Raw genomic sequence first — 22245 nt, 5'->3', positions numbered from 1 at the left:
GAAGAAGTCCTGCTGCAGGGGGTGAGTCCAGCCAATGGGTGGGGAGGCAGCCCAGAGATCATATGCAGGTGTCCCAGGGAGAGGCTCTGCACCCAGCTCTAAAACTGGAAGAAGCCAAACACCGGCAGATACAAGAAAATGGTGCTGGTGCCTGCAAAGAAGCTCCCCTGCCATCTAGTGGCCATTGTCATACACTGCAGCAAGAAGAAAAAAAACAAGAATTAAAAACAAGCAATGGACAAGCCAATCACAGCCTGGAAATAGATCCAATCAGCAAACAAGCACAATACACGCTAAAGGAAAGCCTACAGAGGGAAAGCAAGCCTGAAGCGACGCGGACGAAGACCACAGGTGCTCACCGCAACCGCAGGAGAGACAACAACATCATGCTGGACAGCGAAGAAGAGTCAAGACCGTCCACCGCAAGCAGCAAGATTCAAAGGCAACCGATGGAAGAGCGCAAGTGTACCCCAGACGCGGACGGTACAGTATAGCGCCTGACAAGAAGGAAGCCACACCTCAAGTACTAGAAGAAGTATGCAGCAAGTACCCAAAGTACTTGAAGATACAGAAGCGCAAGGAACAAAGCGACACTGAAGATGTACCACGACGGTACGAAGTGAACCACAAACTTGCAAGTGCCATGCACAGTGACGTGCAATGAAAGTGTGACGCAAGATCCCCACGCCAAGAAGCTAAAGAGCCTCACCGGCAGCGCGCACAAGAAGTGCACCCACCGGAGAAGGTCCATGGAGCGGTGAAGTAACCCTCCGGAAACAGCAGAGCACACGAAGAGCGCAGAAGAAACTGAGCCACCGCAATAGCACTGCAGCAGAAGCAAATGGCGATCCCAACGATCGCGGATAGCGAGAAGACTCACGAAGAGGAAGCTGTCCACCCCATCTGGTAGCAAAGAGGATCGCCCAAGAAGAAAAGGATGATCCGACCAGCCAGAGGGGCGCCCAAACAAAAGCCGATCACCCAGATGGTCACCCGAGAAGGAAAAAGAAGAAAACCGACCTGCTAACAGGTCGCCGGAATGCTGACCCGCCATAAAGGCGCAGCGAAGGTATTCTGCCAAGAAGTCAGGATGAAGATGTCCTGCCATAAGACGTCCGTGAACTGAGAGATCAGGAGAATGTCCGGAAGAAGACCCGGAGAGACGGACGCAACACCTACAAGAATTGGAAGCAACAGGAGAAAAGATCGTAACGACTGGTCGAGTCACAGAAGAGTGGAGAGAAGACAGTGTCCTAAAGCCAGGACAAGACCAGAGGGAAACAGGCAGAGTGCACCCTGCTTGAAGAAGCCTGGTCAGGAAGACAAAGATAGAAAGGTGACAGCACCGTGTTGTGAAAAGGAAAATGAAGAAAGAAGTCATGTGGCACGACGCCAAGAACAACATCTGGAAAAGGTGAGGAGAGGTGTGATAACTCCACACACTTACAAGAAGAGGTGACTGTGAGAAGGGGAGCCACGGGAGACTGGGACTTCAGCGACCAAGATCCTTTGCGCCGAGGGGACGGACTCAGGCAGAAACAGGGACACAGGCAGAAACAGGAAAAACACGTACCTGGCGGTCAACGCGTACCTTTCCTCTCTCCTTGCAGCGCGACTCGGAATTGCAAGGAAACAACGCTGACCCCGGAAACACTCAAGGGCCACCAATGAAAGGAAAGCCAGGACCGGAAGAGGCGTCTTTGACCGGCGGGAAGGCGGATCCAGAAACACGAAGTGTGGAGCAGGACGCCGAGACCGGGGAGCGGGACGAAGGACCGAGAGAGAGAGGAGAAACCATCCAGCGCGAACCGGACGACCACTGGACGGAGGAGTGGTGGATTCCAACGGAGGACGCTGGAGAGCGGCCGTGACTCAGGAGAGTTACGGCGGGGCCATGTAAGTGCTCAATCACGGGGAATGTATTGTTAAAAGGAGGGTGGGGAGGAGGAACTTAGCAGGGAAAGGATTTATTGTTTAATTATACGGTAAAACGCTGATGCTTAGAAGAAACCCCTGAATGTTAAATGTTGTGCACTCCAGTACTCATATTACCTCATTTGGTAGTGTGTATTAGTTCTTGACCATCCTATTCTTGCCTCATTTGGTGGTGTGTTAGTTCCTGACCATCCTATTATTGCCTCATTTGTGGGTGTGTTAATTCCTGACCAACCTATTATTGTCCCGTATGGTGGTATGCTAATTCCTGACAACTCGACAGTATCCAGGGTATTATACTTCCCTTACCAACCCTTATTACCCTCACAGTCCATAGACCTTGAGCACTACTGGGTGTAGGTGACGGTCAGAATTCAATAGCAGTGACCTGATAGGATTCCTTTCTTTTTTTCTCTTGGGCGAGCCTCTGGGAAAGTGACACCACGGACGATTACGAAGACCACCCCATCCACCTACCACCTGAAGAAGGAGGAATCACCGGAGCCACTGCAACCAGCCCTATTGAGCGGAGAAAAGAGACTCATACTAGCCCTATTAAACAGGAAACTGTGTGTACTGAAAATAAAAGCACCTTTGTTCGACAATACATCCAGCCTCCACGTCTGTATATCCGCCCTGCCCTCCCACAGTGACACACACCACAACATCGTGTACAGTGACCCACACATCCAGGAGAACACTGATGGCACCAGGAACAGAACAGGCACCCATTCACAAGACCCCGACGACCAGTCGACTGCAGGAGAGCACAGGCCGGACCATTGGCAACACCCACCTTTGGGATCGAGCGGAAACCTGGATGCGGAGGGAGCTCAGACGGCCTGAACAAGGAGAACTGACCAATCCACACCAGCCCGTGGAGATCCAAGGGGAAAGGCCTCAGGGACACCGGTGGCAGAGGGTCCCGACAAGAGAGATGGAGCCATCGCCGTCTAACCTGCACGTCCCAGGAAGAAGAGGAACTTGTGCGCGAAGGCAGGAGTCAACAACAACCCTTCAGGTGGAGCTACGGACTTTGTGAGGTAATACCCTTGTCGTCTCCTCCATTCACACGCAGACTGTGGAGTTGGAGCAACGCTGTGGAAGAATACCCGGCCCAGTGGAAACCTGATGAAAAGGGCCTCCGGGACATCTCGTGGCAGGAGAACACCCAAGAGAGGGGCGTCCTAGTGAGAAGAATGTCCTTCAAACACTCCATCCTTTGTAATGTAAAGCCAAGCTGCCTACAGTGAAGAAACCGACGGACCAGTAGAAGACATCATCCTTCAAGTCTAACATCTGGTCATCCTGTTTGGCATCACCCTCAAAAGCAAGATCTCAGTGGACTGACCAACAAACTTCCACGGCGCAAGTGCAGAAGAGCATGCCCACCGAGAACCAGGACGTCGAGCCAAGTAGAATTAATATTTCAGCAGCAATTTCCACCGTCGTCATCAAGCAAGCAGCTGAAGAGACTCAATGTAAATTTGTAATTATTGTATATTCATGTCTTTCCTCCCACAGGTTCGGACTTTTGTCTTTCCTTAATTTTTATTAAATTTTGGGAGGAATGTTGTGTGGTGCTGGACACATTCTAGTTGTTTGCCGGATATGACCTAACACTTTACACCCACCCACCACTGTGTCACGAGGTATGTGACACAGTCAATAAAAGGAGCCGAGCGCACGTGCTCGTAGCCCATTAACCCAGCTAACCAACAGTGTCTGTGTCACAGTCCTTACTAGCATGTGGGCCTAGGGCCCCAACACAACAGCCTCCTGTCCTTGATAGCAGTGTTTAATTTGGGTACTGCATATCACGACTGTGTAGTCCTGAGTTCACCTCATGCCTCTTTCATCCACAACCAGGCACTCCATGAGCCTTTATCTCACTATTTCCGTTTTTTTATCAAGCTTGCTTCATTTGTTTCTTTGTCACTTTTTTCATCTTTCTCTTCCTATTATTTCTTTTTTTTTTTTTTATTGCATTGCTGTAGGTCAACGTATGATGCAAAAATAGGTGCTGGTCTCCCAAAATGAATGTTGGTGGGCCACACCTGCAACTACGTATTCAAATAAATCACTGCTTGGCTGAAATAACTATCTGACTAAGCCCCGAGTAGGGTGGGGCGAGAAAATGTCCTGAGAATGCCCACAAATAGGATGTGGGTGTTCACAGACTTCCATGACATTGCTGTCCTGGAACGCCCAGTCTACACAACAGGCGAAGATCTACTCAAAAGGAAACCTTCGTGTTACAATTTTTTTGAGAGTACTCACTTGACTTTTGTGAATTACAAAAGTAAATTTGGACTTCTACAAAGGGGTATTATGTTCTTTCACAATACGAGTTATGCTGCAGGGGACCCCTTCCCATTTGGGAATGGGTTATCACCTACTTAAAGTAGGTGGTAAAATGAGAATGTTTTGCGACCGCATTTGAGTCACAAGACATTCGTAAATACCTATGCGATTGGGTTTTAGGAACGGACGCCCTTAACACGCCCCTTTCTAATAGCGAATCGTAAACCCATTTTGCGATTCGGTAACAGGATACTGAATCGCAAAATAGGATTTTCTGCTTCTGTGAAGTATTTTTTGCGTTCGCAAAGGGGACGATTCTGCGAATCAGCCCGTTTGCGCAAACAAAAATGCTTGATGCATGTGCCCCTTTGTGCTTTACAGCCTGACTCCAATCCATGTCTAGGGTAGAGTGGCAGCTGGTCGTGTGGATACTTTCCAGACAGCCATCCCGCAGGAAGGGTTGCGTGTAACAGGGTTGCACCTACATTCATCTGCATGCTGGGTGGTCTTCCTGGACTGGGAGAGAGGAAGGTGTGGTGCACTCACCTTTGTAAAGACTGCACTCGGTGAAGCCTAAGTAGAGTGGCTGCGCGGCACTAAGGAGCTATCGAGGACATTGCTGCCACTGCGGAGCTTCAATGTGGAGACCTGACTACCGGGGACTGACTGACCTGCTCGCATTCCAGTAGCAGAGCAGAATGGCAGCGATTGGCAGAAACTGGACCTAATGAGGGAGGCGACACCCATGTGTGTTAGATGCACTGGAGCACTCTATTGTCCCAGAACTGGGTTGCCTGGCCTCTGGGAAATGCTGTGCTTGAATTAACCACCAAAACTGCGTGTTGAGGACTCTTTCTTCTCTCCCCAATTGTGCAACAATCTGGCCAAACTACAGCAGACAATAGCAAGAGAAGAAAGTATTACCCAGTCCAAGACCATGTTCTCGCCGGTCATTGCCTCGAGAAGGCTGGGCTGGACTGCCTCTTTGCTTTCACTTGCCCGTTAGCTTGTCGGGGTGAGTACTGTTATTGATTTACAACCAGTTTGCATCTGGTCAGCTTAAGTAGAGATCAGTATGCGGAAACGGAAATGTACGGGGGTCTCAATTAGCCTCGCCCCCAGCAAAGGTCACACAATTGATAAAATGCTCCAAAGGGCTATTGGGGTTATACCCACTGAGACAGAGTTGACAGAAAGGAGACTTTCTCTAGGAGGAGGAAGAAAACTTTCTCAGAACCTTGTCCCTCCCCCCCCTCAACATCTCTGGTTATTGCTGAAGTTCCATCTATAGTAAGTACAGCTCGATATGTATCATACTAAACCTAAAGATAGGTCTTCAGTGGTCACAGTTGTTTCTGGTCTATCCCAAGAGTAAACCCACAAGAAAATCCCAGAGGAAATACATCAACAAGGAAAGAATGTCATGCGGGTTGTTAGGTTAGGAACCAATCAAATGCCAGTGGGGGCCCAACTGTGCCTCTTTAAAGAGCCATAACATGAATCTTGCAAACTCCGAAGGGGATCCTGATGCACAAAAACCTAGCTGGTTGGAAGATTTCACAGGAGCTTTGATAAATCGATTAAAAAGTATTTTACAATTACAACTCTCCCCATTACTGGTGAGATTAACTAAGATTGAAACCTGCGTGAATCTAATCCCCAAATCAGCCCCCTCCTGAACAACCGCTTACAAGTGCTAAACCGGTCCCTTCCACAAGTACCTGTATACCAAAAATGACAAGCTCTCAGAATATTAACAGTGACCCGGGCAGACCCCTAAGAAACATTAATGAAAAGGATGCAGGCCTGAGGTGCAACAAAAATCAGGATAATCATGGAACTCGGGATTCTCTTGCCAGAAATGAGGAGTTGGACATAGCTCACAATAATATTAATATTAATAATAATTCCTATTTGTAAAGCGTGAACATTTTACTCCTTAAGAATTTCAAGGCGATGGGGGCCGTCGGGGAGTTTAAGTAAGCTGTTGCCCAGAATTATATGATGCTGAGCTGAGCTGCCACCAGGACCGTGACCCCGCGCTCAGGAGTCAGCCGCTCTAGTCGCTGCACCACACCTCTCCAAGTATCCCAAGGATCCAAGAACCTTCCAGTAATAAACCTGCCCCTGGAGGCCAGTTTACATGTGGCCGTACTGATGTGGGTTCCATGGCTCAGAGAAGATCAGATGGAGTCGCATATGGAACTGGGTAACAAATGCCTAAAATGGATGGGAAAGAACAGGAGCTTTTTGACTACGATGGCAAATAATATTTTGTGTACCTGGCGAGTGGGGTAAATTGGGACGGGGCGGAAAGATGAGCCTGAGGATTGTGTGATTTTGAATTTTAGAGAGCCAACTATTGTCCATATATTGCTATTTGATTTTGGTTCTGTCCAAATGACGGGCACAGGTTGACTTATAAACCTCCCCTTGGAATTGGACCAAGGTATTGCTTGCTATATCCTGGCAAACTAGTAATTCATATGCCCCTTCATTTTGCATAAACCAGTCCCATAGAGGTGGCATGTATAACGTACCGGTTTGTAATAGTTTGGGGCCCTTAGATAATGTATATGAACTTAATGAACTAGGGGCCAGATGTACTACCATTTTTTGCGGTCGCAAATGGAAAATCGACCCGCTTGCATCCACAAAATAGGCCTTTCCTGTGTACAAACCCTATTTTGTGAGTGGGTAACCTATTACCAAATTGCAAAATAGGGTTTGCAACTCTCTATTTCGAGGAGGCTTGCCAAGAGCGACCCTTCCTAATAGCTAGTCGCACTTCAATGTAAGTTTGTTTTGCATCCTCAAAACACCCGTAGTTTACGACCCATTTCAAATGGGTGGTAAGCCACTCGCAGAGGGAAGGGGGGTCCCTTCCTCTTCATGACTGGCAGTGAAAATATTTGGTAAGAGCATACAATTTTCCCACGGACCACTGCCTTCACTCAAAAAATGAAACAGAAAAGTTTCATTGATCATTTATAAATGCATCCCATTTTCCTTTTAGGAAAACGTGCTGTATTTGGGAAAAAATGCTTGATTTAAAAAGTAGTCACAGACATGGTGGACTACAGTCCCCAGCACGCCACCAATACTGGGAGTGCTAGCAATTCCTAGAATGGGATAGCAAAACTGCACGTGCCTCATGAATATTAAAGAGGCATGCAATTTGCGACCCCATTGGGAATTGCAAACAGTGTCCGAGACACTGCTGTAAATTACAATTTGTGTGTCGCAAAACAACGCAATTTGTAACTTGCAAATTGGAAGGGTCATACATCCGGCTCGAAGTATCTTTTCCCACTATGACTAACCCGAAATAGGACCTAGAGGGAAGTGTTTGAATTTTATAATAACATAAATATGCTAAATTCTAATTGGAGCCATCTTGATCCAGTAGGGAATACAGTTCCTGGTTATTTGGTGTCTCTGCAGTGCAGTGCTTCCATAGGATAACAGATACCTTCCATTGATTAAATAACTGGGAAGAAAGAAAGGTTTGATCTACTTACTGGGAGTCTGCCTCCTTCTAGTGCTAATCCCCAATTTGGATGATCCCATTATAATAGCTACGGGTACTAATTTAGTGAGAGGATGTAGTATGGAGCCATTTTGTAGGATGGGGACACCAAGGTCCGAACCCAATCCTGGGATTAAACAAAAAATATTGATATTTTTTAAGTAACCTGGCATAGACGTAAAGTTAACTGTCCTGGCTTTGCCTCATTTAGTGTTGAGGTAAGATCACATAGCAGGGATAGACCCTCAGGGCAACTGATGGAATGGATTGGGTTGCATGTGGGCTGTTTAGTGGTGGCATTGGAAACAATATCGAATGAGATTTTATGTGTTACCATAAAATTCCTGATAGGATGCACAGTTAGTATATATTATATTTACCTAAGACCTTCAGAAAATCCACAAGAATCTTTACCATCGATTCGTTACCCTCATATATGGCTGAGCTTCATACAGATAGTTTTAAAATTGTGGAAGGTGGAAGGTGATTTTAATTGTCAGTTTGAGGCTCTTGATTTAGCTAGCCATGCCCCACTGACGGAAGAGGATAGGATTTGGTTAATTCCCAGCCTTAATATTTGTCCTATTAAGAAGTAATCCCTATTGGCGGTACAATTAAATGCTTTATCATTGAGCTATAGCATTCACACCCGCATTGGGAGGACAAAGTAGGATAAAGAATGGAAGCATATTTTTAACAAAATGTAGAGCACTAGTTTAATTGATTCTATCCTAGAAGATGTTAAATTATGGACCTTTTTACTGGACATGGTTGTGACGCTCAGGCATGATAGTCATCACAACACGCTCGAGATGACCCTGGAACTTCCCACGGCCCCTAGGCAGATAGTACATGCTCAATTGTTGGAAGGTAGGTGTCTGCCAACCCATAATAAACGCAGAAATCATTGGCTTGCAGGGGCCGAATCCGAGAAGTCAATGAGATCCATGTATAATAAGGTGGAACAGTCTCTCGGGGAGCTTTGTAATTTAGACCTGTTTTTGAGTCAGGAGACGCTTTTTATCAAATGTTGGAGAAGTGCACAATGCCCTAAGAGCTTAAAAAAGGAATTTCTTAAAGAAGAAAGAAATCAAGGACCAAGGAGTAGAGTACCACCCTGGTTCAATCGGCTCTGTACTTTGGCCAAGCGCGCTTTGATTAGGTCCATTAAGAGCAATGGGAGGGATGAGATACAAGTCAGGAGAGTTGCTTATCAATCCACAATCGTCAAGGCAAGAGGGATTTGGACAACCAAAATTAGGGGCTCTTGCTAGAAGCTGTGAGAGATAACTATCAAAGCTTCTTCTGGAATCTAATAGCAACAGGTACCCGGAAGGGAGTTGCCTAGATAGAGGCCTGGATAGCACATTTTTCGAATTTATACCAATTAATGCCTGCGAGATTTTTTCTTAGAAATATTAACCATCTTTTCCCATTTTGAGCAGGAGGAGAGCAGGGGGAGGTTTCACTCAATAACATGCTTGGAGGTGGATAAGGCCATTAGAAAGACTGTACCTTATAAAGCGCCTGGCATCAATAAGGTAGCTGGTGATCTGTTACTCTCAGAATGTGATATCTGGAGTCCCTACCTTACCCAAAATGTTTTTGGGTGGTGTCTATCAAACTGATGGGCCTGTAGTTAGGAGGGTCCAAGGACACCCCTTCTTATATATTGGAAATATGGCAGCCCCTGCCAATGACTTGGGTATACTTAGCACATTTAAGATGACATTTTTAAGCATGCTAGCATGTCCGGCACCCAATAACCCAGTATCATCGTTCACATTCTTTTGTGAAAGAGAAAAGAAGCTTGGGAAATGCCTCAAAGATTCTCTGTCTTTGGGTGTCTCAATCAATCAAACTTACTCAAGAGACAAGAGGCTACAGAGGTTACACATCATGGAGGTGAGAGACTGCAAAAGGATTACTTTAAACATGCTGCTTTTAATGTTAATATTGCAATCAAATTCAACATCTGGATGTTAAACTTACCAAATTCTAATTATTTTAAGGTAGTTCTAGAGAGTATATATGTCAATATTTTACAAATTATTTATAGAGGAAATGGGCAGGTGTTGGAACTCTGGCCTGCCACTGCAGAGCCTGTGTGCAGTCTGGTACTGCCATGTCGACTTGCCCTAACCTTCCCTTTTCTTACCTGTTTGTCACTCCTAAGGTAGGCCCAGGGTACACCTGTCGGTTGGGTGAGGTGTATGAGAAAGGTAGGACATGCTCTGGTGTGTGTGGCATGTAGACCTGGGCGGTGAACACTGCTCCGTTCATGGAGTTTGCAGCGTTTTCTGCACTCTGCCCTCTGCGGAGCTCACCGAGTGCAGAAAACTGGAATTTTTTTCACCGTTCACGCTCGGGACCGGTCAGTTCGTGAGCATGAGCGGTAAGTTCGCACTGCACTCTGCCACTTGTGGAACATCGCAGATTTTTTTGTCACTCTGCGGAGTTCTGCGTAGAGAAACTCAAAAAACTACACCCAGGCCAGGTGTCATGTTCTGATGGTGAATTACTGCCAATTTAGTGTTTCACTATTGCAAGGCTACCTATTCTCTTAGTATAGAATGGGCAGTTTGTTTATAACATCTTATAAATCTAACTACCCCTGGGAACAAGGTAGGAAAATAAAGTTTAGTATGCCTGAACTCAGAAAGATAAACTTAATCTTTTAGTGAGGGGGATTTTCACATTCTGTGTTTGGAAACACCACTTTTATAAAGTAGGTATTCTTGCTTAGCCATCCAGTATGCCTCTGCCTGGTTTGTGCATTGCATGTCTGGCTTTTCTAAGACAAGGGCTGGGGAGGAGCAGTGGCTCCAGAGAGCCTGATGAGTCAGGGCTGGGCTGAATAGACCTGGGCTACATTTAGAGTAGGGGGAGGAGATTTCCTTCCACCTGAATGGGTCTGGTCTGCCTTGCACAATGCTGTTTGCGCCTCTAGCCAGGAAGCTGCACCAGTGAGGACAGAACTGGTTTTGGCTGGGTAAAGACACTCTTTGCCTTCAGAGAACAAAGGATTTCTGGGTATAAAAAGAGGTGCCCAGACCACAGACTTTCAGATCACTTCGGGGAATCAAGAGGAACCTTAGGCAAGGAGAAGAGCTGGAGAAGCTGAGGAGGTGTACTGCCTCTGAGCTGTTTGCTGTCTGAGGTTGGCCTGCAGTGGCTACTGGTTGCCAAGAAAAGGAGGAAAAGTCTTTGCTGCTTGCTTTGTCACCTGCTTGAACAAAAGATCTACAAGGGCCTGAAACTGAGCTTGCCTCCTGTTCTGAAGTCTCAGGGACAACAAGACTTCATCACCTGCTCCCCTGAATGTCCTTGCTGGGAATTCTAACCTGCAAAGAGGTGCCTGCTTTTGTTTTGGACCTCTAGAGACTGTTTTTCCGCTGCAGGCTGGAAAAGTAACGCAACTTTGAAGAAGCGAGACACATCTGCACCTGTTTCTGACGCATCGCTGAAAAAATTGTTGCATCGCCTGCCCTGGCTCGAGTAATCCCCGCACGCTGCATCGAGTGCACCAATCTCCGAAGTCCGAGATCACTGCACTGAGTTCGACGCAAGGGCTGCTGTGCGGCTGCAAGAGTACATGCATCATTCTGGATTGTCGCATCACATTGAGGCGCCAACTTTGTCTCATTGTTCGGGGAAACTGGCACATCACCTCCAAACGCAGTAAGAAAGCAATGCATCACCTCCTCTCCGCTAAGGAACTGATGCATCACCTCCCCTGCCCTGCTGTAAGGAACTAATGCATCACCTCCCCCAGAGCAAAGAACCAATGCATCACCTTCCCTGAGTGTAAGGAACCAGTGCATCACATTCCCTGTGGCCTGTTTTGTTTGTTTGCGTAACGCATCCCAGGTACTTTGTGAGACAAGTGTTGCATCTGCAATTTGCTTCGAAATTAACTATTTCTATCACCTGAAAGTCATATTTTTATTACTGTACTGTGGATTTTTGTCATTTGGTCTTGTATTGATTTAGATAAAGACTACTTATTTTTCTAAACAGGTGTGGTGTCAATTTGTAGTGTTTTCACTGTTTTACTTTATGTGTACACAAATGCTTTACACACTGCCTCTGAGATAAGCCTGACTGCTCATGGCAAGCTACCAAGGGGGTGAGCAGGGATTATTTTAGAAGTTTATCCCCCTTACCCCGACTAGAAGCAAGGGTCCCTATTTGGACAAAGGGACTACCTCTGCCAACAAGAGACCCCCGTTTCTAACACCAGGCACAATAGAATCAGACTTCAGACCTTAGACTTGCAAGACAGATCTAATTAGAATGTTGTTGCTTACAGCACATTTGAGGAGGGCTCGCATTTGATGTTCCTAACAATGTTCAAGTGCTTATGGTGTAAATTAAAAGACAACTTTGGCTTAATTGTGAGGCTGGAGAGATGAAGCCTAAATCATATTCTCAGCGTGGCTTCTTTAGGTGATAGACATCAGGGTAGAAAAATGTCACCTCCAGCAACTGTTCTCACCCACATTGAAAAAGGATTACATTCAACATCTATTTTATGAATCAGTATACATTGATGTTTATCGAACACCCTCATTATGCAATTCAAGTCAATATTGTGTGCACCATGAACTGTGCTTAAACATTCTGTATATGAAATTGACCTGGGAGAATAGCTGAGTGAATAGTATACTTACCAATGACAAATGCTGCGATATGAAAGTTACGTGTTGGAGCCCTGGCAAAGCATTCCATGCTTCTGAAGTGGGGACACTGAGTACCATAAACTGGGTAATATAATTTACACCTGTTACTTACAGTGCGTAGAAACGTCAGGAGTGTATTTTGTGCTACCATATAAACATAAGCAATGATATTTTTATTGCAAAGGTACATGAACAATCCTTAATAACTTTTGCTCCATGTCGTTCTTCTGTTTTATGGCTTTTATCATCAGGAGCGTATCTTTGACTGTAAGGGGAGTTCACATTTACCCTAAATCAGGCTGGCATATAATATTTATATACAATGAACAATAAGCAGGGCAGTGGAACGGGAAAGGAATTGGGATTGGGAAGAATACTGTGAGAGACAACACAATACTTTGTAAAACAGTTTTTTTGAGGATTTTCAAAACAGAAAGGGAACAGTGTGTCAATTTTTGTCTGTATGTATGTAAAACATTTCCTGGTGAAATCCAACAGATATCTAACTATACCTGAATGCAGTAGTGGTCTGCCTGTTGACAGATTGCCAGGGTGGGGGCCCTGATGCAAAAAATAAATACATAAAAAAACACTTACCTGCTTGCCGCATCTCACCCATCGCTTCTCCAGGCAAAGGCTTCCAGAGTACTCTGCTGCCAGTCCTGACGCTGCTTTAATGCTGCTGAAAGCAGCGTCAGGAATTACCTGAGCGCCGGTGATATGCACTCTCAGTTAGACTGTGAGCCTTTCCCTGCTCTTTCTAACCCGGAAACGCAGCTGGGGTTGGAGAGAGCTTTAGTGCGCATGACGGTTTAGCCGGCCTGAGACGGAGGGCCAGACCATCATGCGCACTGAATATCAGTGCCCAACACCCACCCTCCAGCCTGTCAAAACAATAATAAACAAGGGTTTATTATCTTTCTTTTTTTTCGGATGCTGGCAGGTGGGGCGATGTTCCTCAACCATAGCAGAAGAGCCGCTCTGGCTAAACTGAAAGCACCTGTACCCAACTACTTATCAGAAAATACCTTTATCAGGGGGGTGTAACACCCCAGTCATCCCCCTCAAGCTATGCCCATGTTTATCATACATTTTGTTCTATCAGAGACCTACCTTTGCTATCCATACAACTAGGTAATTAGGTAGTAAATTAATTATTATGCCAGCATGTGGTAACAAATGAACTTTTGTGCTTCATTATGATTTAGATACGAAATGTTAGCTACCATATATTATTTATAATGATTTTCGTTTTCGTTTTTGTGGGTGGCTGTTAGGGTGTGCTATTGGTCACGCATATATTCCGGCATTGTGCCCCTGCAGGACATGTACACAGCCGGGCACACTTGGGAGAGAAACATCTGGAACTAAGTGGCCAGAGCTGGGGTTCTGTGTAGTTTTTTGGGGTGAGGGTTCAGGGTAGTTTTAAGGGGGGGGGGGAGTTGGGGTAGTTTTCAGGTGTGGTGGGGGTTTGAGGTAGTTTTCAGGGGTGGTGGTTTGGGGTAGTTTATTGGTGTGGGGGTTCAGGGTAGTTTTCAGGGGTAGGGGTTTGTGGTAGTCTTCAGGCGTGGTGGGTTTGTGGTAGTTTTCAGGGGGTTTGGGGTTGTTTTTAGGGCTGGGGTAGTTTTAGGGAAGGGCAGGGATCTTTTTAGAGCTCGGGGGGGGGGGGGTTGGTTTTTGGAAGGGAGGGCGTAGTTTTAGGAATTAGGGCGGGAGCAGGGGTTGGGGGATCAAGTCTTAAACAAGGAAATGTGTTTTCCAGACATGCTTTGACAACACATAAATCGTTGTAAAGACATGTGTGGTAAAGGCATATTTGTCGTTAAGACTTGCGTTGTACAGACTGCATGGAACCGGCATGCATGGTAAACGCATGCGTGGTTCCATCTCACAACTACTTGGGCATGTGGATTGCTCACTTGTGCATACTTCCATGGAAAGGACGTTCAATTCTTGCACAGAGCGTGCCTCTATGCAAGTGGGAGTACCCCGTTGGAAGTGTCCAGGCCCTTCTTTCTTGCCGTGAGTAATATGGAACGGGCCAGGGGTAAACACATGAGGCCCCTTCTTGCATCTTGCTTTGGAGGGCAGAATATCCAGTGATATTGGTGTCTTTTTCCTGTAATAGTAAATGCAATATGGCTAGGTGCTGAGTGCCTTTAGAAAATATTATTAAATATTATACATATGAACGAAAGAAAGAAAAACTGCTAAGGTATCAAACGTTTGGAACGTACAACGTAATAAAATACATTCTGATGATTAAGAGTGTTAGTTTGCTGTAGGCCTGAAGCTCAATATGTAAATGAAGACTGAAGGTCATCGTTGCATTCAAGCCTAGTGTTACAATTTGAAAATTAGCATATGCAGAGTGATGCTGCTGTTTAACTACATTTTCTGGTCTGCAGGTGTCTTCGGGGTCCTAGATCTTCATGGAATTCCCCGCTCCGTGTACAAAACAAAATTGGCAGAAACAGCCTTAGCCGGATCAATAAACATATCTTTGGTGGATGAAGTGGATTGGACGGTAGGATCTGCAGCACAGTGACAGTATTGGTGTATTTGCAGGCAGGAAAGTGCTGCACAAATCTTGTATACATTGCCTCTAAATTAAGCCTGACTGCTCAGTGGCAAACTACTAGGGGGGTTGAGCATTTGTTAATTTCGGGACTGCTTGTATCTCACCCTGACCAGGACTGTGGCTGCTACTTAAGTAGGGTTTCACCCTCTGAAACAGTAACCCAATTTCTCACAACGTATATATGCAAGTTTGGGTCAATTTAAATGGCATGTAGATAGAAGCTTTTGAAAAAGTTTTTTATCTTCAAGTGCACCTGACTTCTAAATCTGATTGTAAAATGTTTCACCAGGTGGGAGAGGACATTGTGATCACCACCACCAGCTATGATACCTGGCAGACAGAAACTAGAAGCATCGTTGATGTCTCACCCGATAGAAGAATCCTCACTCTAAATGAATCTCTTGCTTTTGTACACATTGGTAAGTAGAGACAAATATATTATTTCAGCCACTATTTCACTGTAATATGTTTGTGTTAACATGCCCGTCGTAGTATTGGAGGAGCTATGCGGGCATCCAAGATGGTCGCGTGAGCACAGAGCTCCCCGGACCTGTGCCACCCCCTCCGATTATCCTGCCTGCATCCTGAATTCTTCGACGGGCTCTTGACCCCCTATCCTTGCTGATCATCGGGCACTTCGAAATATCAAATTCGGACTTCGGGATCTACTTTTATCCTGTTTCTACATTTTGAGGCCCACCCGAGGCGAACCGGGGGTTTGGTTCTTGCAACAGGCCGTGGAGCAGTTGATCAACAACGGCAGCGAGGGTCGCTTGGTCCGGCCCCTTCTGATTTTCAGTTTCGATTCTGCTCCCGGCTCCACTGGCAAAGGTACGGTCTTTCGCAGTCTCCGATTGGCCCACCGTCCCCTCTCTTGGACTACCTGGCGCTTTATTCGCAACCCGGTATGCCCCTGTGAGCATAGTTTGGACTCTCTTTTGCTGTCTGTTTGGGCGTTCGTTCCCGGCCATTTTCACCAGGTCGCAGGGACCCCTCCGGGGTCCCACTTTCAAGATGGCGACCGGACAGCCCCTCGAGAGGCGGAAGACTAAGTTGCCTCACCGTTGTGGCCAGCAACAGACTAACACTATAGACCACTATGCTCATGCTAAGGGATCGCCTGGCCCTGCTGGCAGAGTCTCTGACATTGTTAAGGTCCCCCTTCCGACGTCTTCGGACCCGTCTTTGGCGGATGTTATGGGAGCCATCGCTGCCATGCAGGCCTCTATGGGGCAACAATACGAGGCTCTGGCTACCAAGATCGACACGGTGGCTCTCGACATCACGCTGATTAGAGCGGATCTCTCGAAGACTAATGAGAGGGTGGAATCGTTGGGCCTGAAGACCTCCAGTCTGATCACGGATGTCACGGACGCCCAGGCAGAGATCACTACTCTTCGATCCTCCCATGATCACCTGGCTCGTCGCCTTGACGAATACGAAAATAGGGCCCGCCGCAACAACGTACGCCTCATTGGTGTTCCGGAGGGATCTGAGGCGGAGGGGGCTGATCTCCTTGTTGAAGACTTGGTTACCAACTATCTGTCCCCCATGGGACTCACCAAGTTTTTTGCTGTCGAACGAGCTCATCGCGTTCCCGGCAGAAAGGCCAAGCTGGGTCTCCCTCCGCGACCCATTATTGCCAGGCTCTTCCACTTCCGAGACCAAGATGCAGTGTTGCAGGCTTCAAGAGACAAGGGGCCGGTGAAGTTTGAGAACGCTTCTATCTCCTTTTACCCGGATTACTCGCCACTTGTCCAGAAACAGCGGCTTGGATTTCAAGGTGTCAAGAGACGATTGCGTGACATGGGCCTGAAGTACTCCCTATTGTTCCCTACCCGGCTGCGGATTGAATACCGGGATCGTACATTCTTTTTCGACCGCCCTGAAGCTGTTAATGACTGGCTGGACTCGCTCCCTGAGGGACTTGATCGCACCGAACATCCTGGCGGCGCTGAAGGTGGTGTGGCTAAATGAGGACATTGTTCGTGGATCCCGTCACCAGGACTTTTGCCCGATGTGTCAGCTGAGTTTGGCCCTGGGACTCCTTTGGCCTTGTAATGGATCGGGGGGGGGGTTGGGGGGTGGTTGGGGGACTCTTCCTCCTCTTGGGTTCTTAGCGTAGTTTAGTTTAGCTATGGGGCGACAGGCACACTGCAAGTTGGGGTGGCTTTTTAGTCTAACGCAGGGGCGCAGGGTGGGGGGACAGTTCTGGGTTTGTTTGGGGGTGGGGAGGAGGGGTTGGTGTGTTTATGTTTTTTCACAAGGCAACGTATTGATTTTGGTGATCTGTGTGGTTTCTGCTCCTTTCATGCATTGGGGATGGGGGGCGGCGAGTTGAGACTTCTATCCTGGAACGTCAATGGTTTGGGTGATAGGATTAAGTGGAGTATTGTATTGAAATTTCTTAGACGCCATTCCCCTGACATAGTGTTGTTGCAGGAGACACATTTGATAGGCAATTCTTGTCAGGCTCTTAATCGACGTGGTTACCGCTTAGCGGCCCACGCCGGGTTCACTTCCGGATCCAGGGGGGTGGGCATCCTTCTTCGGTCTTCTCTCCCTTTTGCAGTTGACAAGGTTATACTTGACGACAGGGGGCGCTATGCCGTGATCACGGGCAGGTGGGAAGGGAAGACCTTGTCTATTCTTTCGATCTATGTCCCCCCGGGCTTACAAACGGCGACCTTTGCCGACTTGTCTGGTGTCCTCCTAGGCCTCCCCGTAGGGCCCTTGCTTCTAGGTGGGGACTTTAACTCTGTTGTCTCTGGTACTTCTGATCGTTATCCACCCAGGGACTTACCTAGATCTCATCAATGGTTGTCTGCTTTTATTGACACTTTTGGGCTTGTCGACATTCGGAGGCTGCTTCACCCCACACAACTACAGTACACTTTTCACTCTGGGGCCCATGGTAGTTTGTCTAGACTGGACTACTTTCTCCTGCCAGCGGTACAGTCTACTTCTGTTAAGGAAATTCATCAGCTCCCTAGGGGTATTTCAGAATACTCCCCCTTATGGCTCAGTTTTGAGGTTGGTGCGGGAGTCGAGGGTAGAGTGGCTCCGATTAACCCGTGGCATTTCCACAATCCCCTGACCCGCTCCGGCCTTGTCAAAACGTTTGAGAATTATTTTGCTGGAAATGTGGGATCTGTTGCCTCGGCTGTTTCATTGTGGGAAGCATTTAAAACTGTTGTGCGTGGTCAGTCTCTATCGCTAATAGCTGCTGCGAAACGAGCCGCTACTGAGGAGGTTGTTCGGATGGAGTCTGAAATAGCTGCTCTGGAGAATGACCTCCGTCTTGGTGTCACTAGTTCCAAGCTGCATTCTCTTGCTTTAAAGCAGGCGGATTACAGGGCCCTTGTCACGGATGCAGCGAAAATGATGAACAGGGAGCAGCAGGGATGATTGTATGATGTGGGTGACAAAGCAGGTAAATTGTTGGCGTGGCTGGATAGGAAGGAGAGAGTGAATCGTGTGGTCCCGGTGGTTGAGCAGCTGGATGGTGAGTGCATTACAGACCCCGCTGGGATCGTTCAGTGTTTCGCGGATCACTTTGAGACTGTGTATACCTCGGTCTGCGATCGAGATGAGGAGGACTCTCGTTTACTGTTGAGGGACATTGCTTTACCCTGTCTCTCTGACGCAGACAGAGACCTTTTTTGACGCCCCGCCATCGGTGGATGAAATCGCAACAGCGATTCGATCCCTCCATAGCGGTAAAGCGTTGGGCCCCAATGGTTTGCCTATCGAGCTTTACAAGTTGCAGCCTGACAAGATGGCGCCTCATCTCAGAAACATGTTTCTTGAGGCCCTGGAGTCCGGTTCCCTCCCCGTTGACCAACGCCTTGCTACTATCGTTGTTATCCCCAAGGAAGGTAAACCACGTGAGCGTTGCGCCTCCTACAGGCCTATTTCTTTGCTTAATGCTGAGCCTAAGATCTTGGCGAAAGTTTTGGCTAATCGATTGGTCACGGTGATTGGTGACTTGGTCCATCCGGATCAATCCGGCTTTATCCCGCACCGCAACACCGCTTTAAATCTGCGCAGACTCCATGGAGTTCTCGCGAGAGCCGGGACGCTTGCGGAGCCGGCCATTTTGGTTTCACTCGATGCTACCATGGCCTTCGATACGATTGAATGGCCCTACCTGTGGGCTGCCCTTTCGAAATTTGGGTTTGGGCCGGGCTACATAGCATGGGTGAAACTTCTTTATGCACACCCCCTGGCCCAGGTAGTGGTCAACGGACGGTTTTCTTGTATCTTTGAACTCGGACGAGGCACCAGGCAGGACTGTCCATTGTCCCCTTTGCTCTTTGCTCTTGCCCTCGAACCGCTTGCGGAGTGGCTCCGTTGGGAACCGTCTATGCGGGGCATTCGATGGTCCCCTGACTTTGAGGATCGCGTCTCACTGTATGCGGACGATATTCTCCTCTACCTCACCTCGCCTCAAAAATCCCTCAATGTGCTTTTTGATGTCCTTTCTTCCTTTGGCAAGAACTCCGGTCTCGTCATCAATTGGGCTAAATCCTGCATCTACGTTTTGGCGGGAGTTCTTCCTCCTTTGCCACGTAGATTTCCAATCCTGGTGGCGCAGAATGGTTTTAAATACCTGGGGATTTATGTTTCATTGGATTTCGCCACTCGCTATGAACTTAATCTACTGCCCCCCCTACAGCGGCTTCGGCTTGAGGTGGCTCGCTGGCGCAAGTTACCGCTCTCACCCCTTGGCCGGGCGGCGCTTTTTAAGATGATGTCCTTGCCCCGTTTCCTGTATGCACTGCAAAACTCCTTTGACCCGATAGCGCCAAGTTACTTCCGTGAAGTAGAACATCTTCAGAGGCGCCTTCTCTGGGATGGGCGTGCACGCATTGCTCTCTCAAAGCTCACACTCCCTTGGTACGACGGTGGTATCGCCCTCCCAGACATCAGGAGGTATTACTGGGCGTCTCAGCTCAGCGCGATTAATCACGCGACATACTCCCCGGGACCTGCGCCGGCGTTTGCTATGGATAAGTTTATCCTTCCAGGAGGGTCCTTTAGTAGAGCGCTTTACTCAGGTGGACACCGCGGAGCACTGACCGGTCCCACCAAGATTGCTGTGAGTGTGTGGCATAATGCGACTGCTGCTTTGGGTTGGCATGGTAGACTCACCTTGGCCACCCCTCTGTATGACTCTGAATGCCTGGGTTCTCTGTGGCGGACTAAAGGCTTTGACAAATGGGACATGATTGGCATCAGTAGAGTGTGTGACTTGTGGTCGAAGGGGTCAATTAAGTATTTTGAAGTGGTGTGTCAGGAATATGAACTGAATGCTACGGAATTCTTTCGATATGCCCAGGTCCGCCATGCTTTGTTGTCTGTGTTCCCTGCGGGTACTGATGTCCCTGAATCCTCCCCCTTGGAAGATCGCATTCTCGATGGTCCTGTGCCGGACAGTACAATCTCCCTAATTTATAAGAAGCTTATTAACAACAGGGCGGATTTGCTGATTCGTCTTAGAGAGGCGTGGTGCTCTGACGGCCTTGAACTTGACGATGAAGATTGGCAATCTGCCTTGTCTTCTCCCAAGGAGGTCGCCATTCCTGCCCGCCTGCGCTTTGTCCAATTGAAAATACTCCACAGAGTGTATGTCACTGGGCCTTCCTTGGTTCGTATGGGCTTCTCCGTGGATGGATTGTGTAAGCGTGGCTGTGGTATGTCTGGCACCTTTCTTCATATATTATGGGAATGCCCGGAAGTGGCGCGATTCTGGTCTCGTGTGCATGCTGTTATGGAGAGTGTTACGGGTGTGTCCCTGCTGCCCGAAGCCAGGCGCTGTCTGCTCAATGTGTGGGAGCCTAACAACTACAATTCTTCGCAAACCACTTGGGCGACCCTTGGTAACATGGTTGCTAAGAGGGATATCGCTCAGCTTTGGGGCTCCAATAGACCACCTACCATATCCGCCTGGGAAGACAACATGGACTGGTGTATGTTCCGAGAAAAGACTGTATTTCTTTCCCGTGGGCGTCCCAAGAAGTGGGGTCATATTTGGTCCCAATGGAATGCGTACAGGGGTGACATATGTACTCCCCCTCAGGACCTGTCTGTTGATGAGTCACTGTCCCCTTAATTGGCGTTCATTTACCATTATTGCTATGTTTGTCGCATGTCTCCTTGCCTGCCCCTACCCCTACTATACCCGACTGTATTGTTTATGCCCCGCTCTGGAGCTCGACTCATGGATCCGAGAAGATGTCCTCAAGTGTATTTGCCTTGTGAAGGTTTTTGTTTGTTGTATGTCTGTTTGATTTTAATAAAAGTTTATTAAAAAAAAAAAAACATGCCCGTCGTAACTCTAATTCTTGTGATGCACAAATGACTCTGGGCATTCTGTAACAATGCATGAATCCTTCCCCCGCCCACAAATTCCATAGCTGCAAAGGGAAAGCGCATTTATTCCAAGCCATGAGAAATCGCGCAATAACCACTCTACACTGTATGTTAGCATAAAAGGCCATTTTATTAGAGCAAGGTTGACAACAATATTTACCCAAACATCAATAAACTTATAACAATCCCAAACCTCAGGACTTTCATCCTTCATCCATTCCCACACTCCAGTTACTCTCTCCTGATTCACTCAGCGACCTCTTCCCTTATTCCATTTGCTTCCACATCTTTCAACCTCCTCCAGCATCTCCAGCCATCGCACTCTTGCATCACGCACCCCCATCATGCACCTGTATCCCCCTCCCCGGAGGGGTGAGTATGCTCACCATAGACTCCCCACCCCTTCAAAGTACTGCTAGCACAACACTCAACTTGTCCTAAACTGGCATGCTATTCCGGGCAAGTACCCATTTCCCACTCCTTAAACTTGCAGGGTGGGAGGGTGGTCCAAATTAATTAGACCCTTTCCTAATGGCGCTGAGGGCAGGAAGAGGATGAAACTTCCTTCCCTGCCCCCTAAAAATCCTAGCCCTAAACCCCACCCCTAAGCCCACCCCTTGACCCTACCTACACCTTGTCCTTCTTTTATCATGCGAACACCCCGGGGAAGACTGATCTGCTGACCCTACTTCCCCCGGGGACCGCATTCACATCAAAATCATAGTGGTTTCTGTTTTTTTATTGTGTTTGTTGCCAATGATCTCTTTGTGCTGAAATATGTTAGAAACTAATTTTTCTTAGTTATAAGTCAAGATCAACAAATTGTTCCTTTAAACAGA

The 22245-nt window shown here is 47.5% G+C and overlaps 1 protein-coding gene across 1 annotated transcript in view; it reads left to right on the top strand.

Annotated features, from left to right (window-relative positions):
• The window catches only part of LOC144828000 (fibrocystin-L-like), a 1506874-nt gene that overhangs the window by 1228578 nt on the left and 256051 nt on the right, over nucleotides 1-22245 (top strand). The window contains exons 63-64 of the mRNA XM_078686147.1: nucleotides 14859-14977; nucleotides 15321-15450. Coding sequence (XP_078542273.1) covers nucleotides 14859-14977; nucleotides 15321-15450 — 249 coding nt within the window. The remainder of the gene's footprint in view (nucleotides 1-14858; nucleotides 14978-15320; nucleotides 15451-22245) is intronic.

This window comes from Lissotriton helveticus, chromosome 4_1 (assembly GCF_964261635.1).
Source record: "Lissotriton helveticus chromosome 4_1, aLisHel1.1, whole genome shotgun sequence".
In the NCBI taxonomy this organism is placed as follows: Eukaryota; Metazoa; Chordata; class Amphibia; order Caudata; family Salamandridae; genus Lissotriton; species Lissotriton helveticus.
The sequence above is the reverse complement of the archived record's forward strand: the minus strand, read 5'-3'. Positions and strand labels throughout refer to the sequence as shown.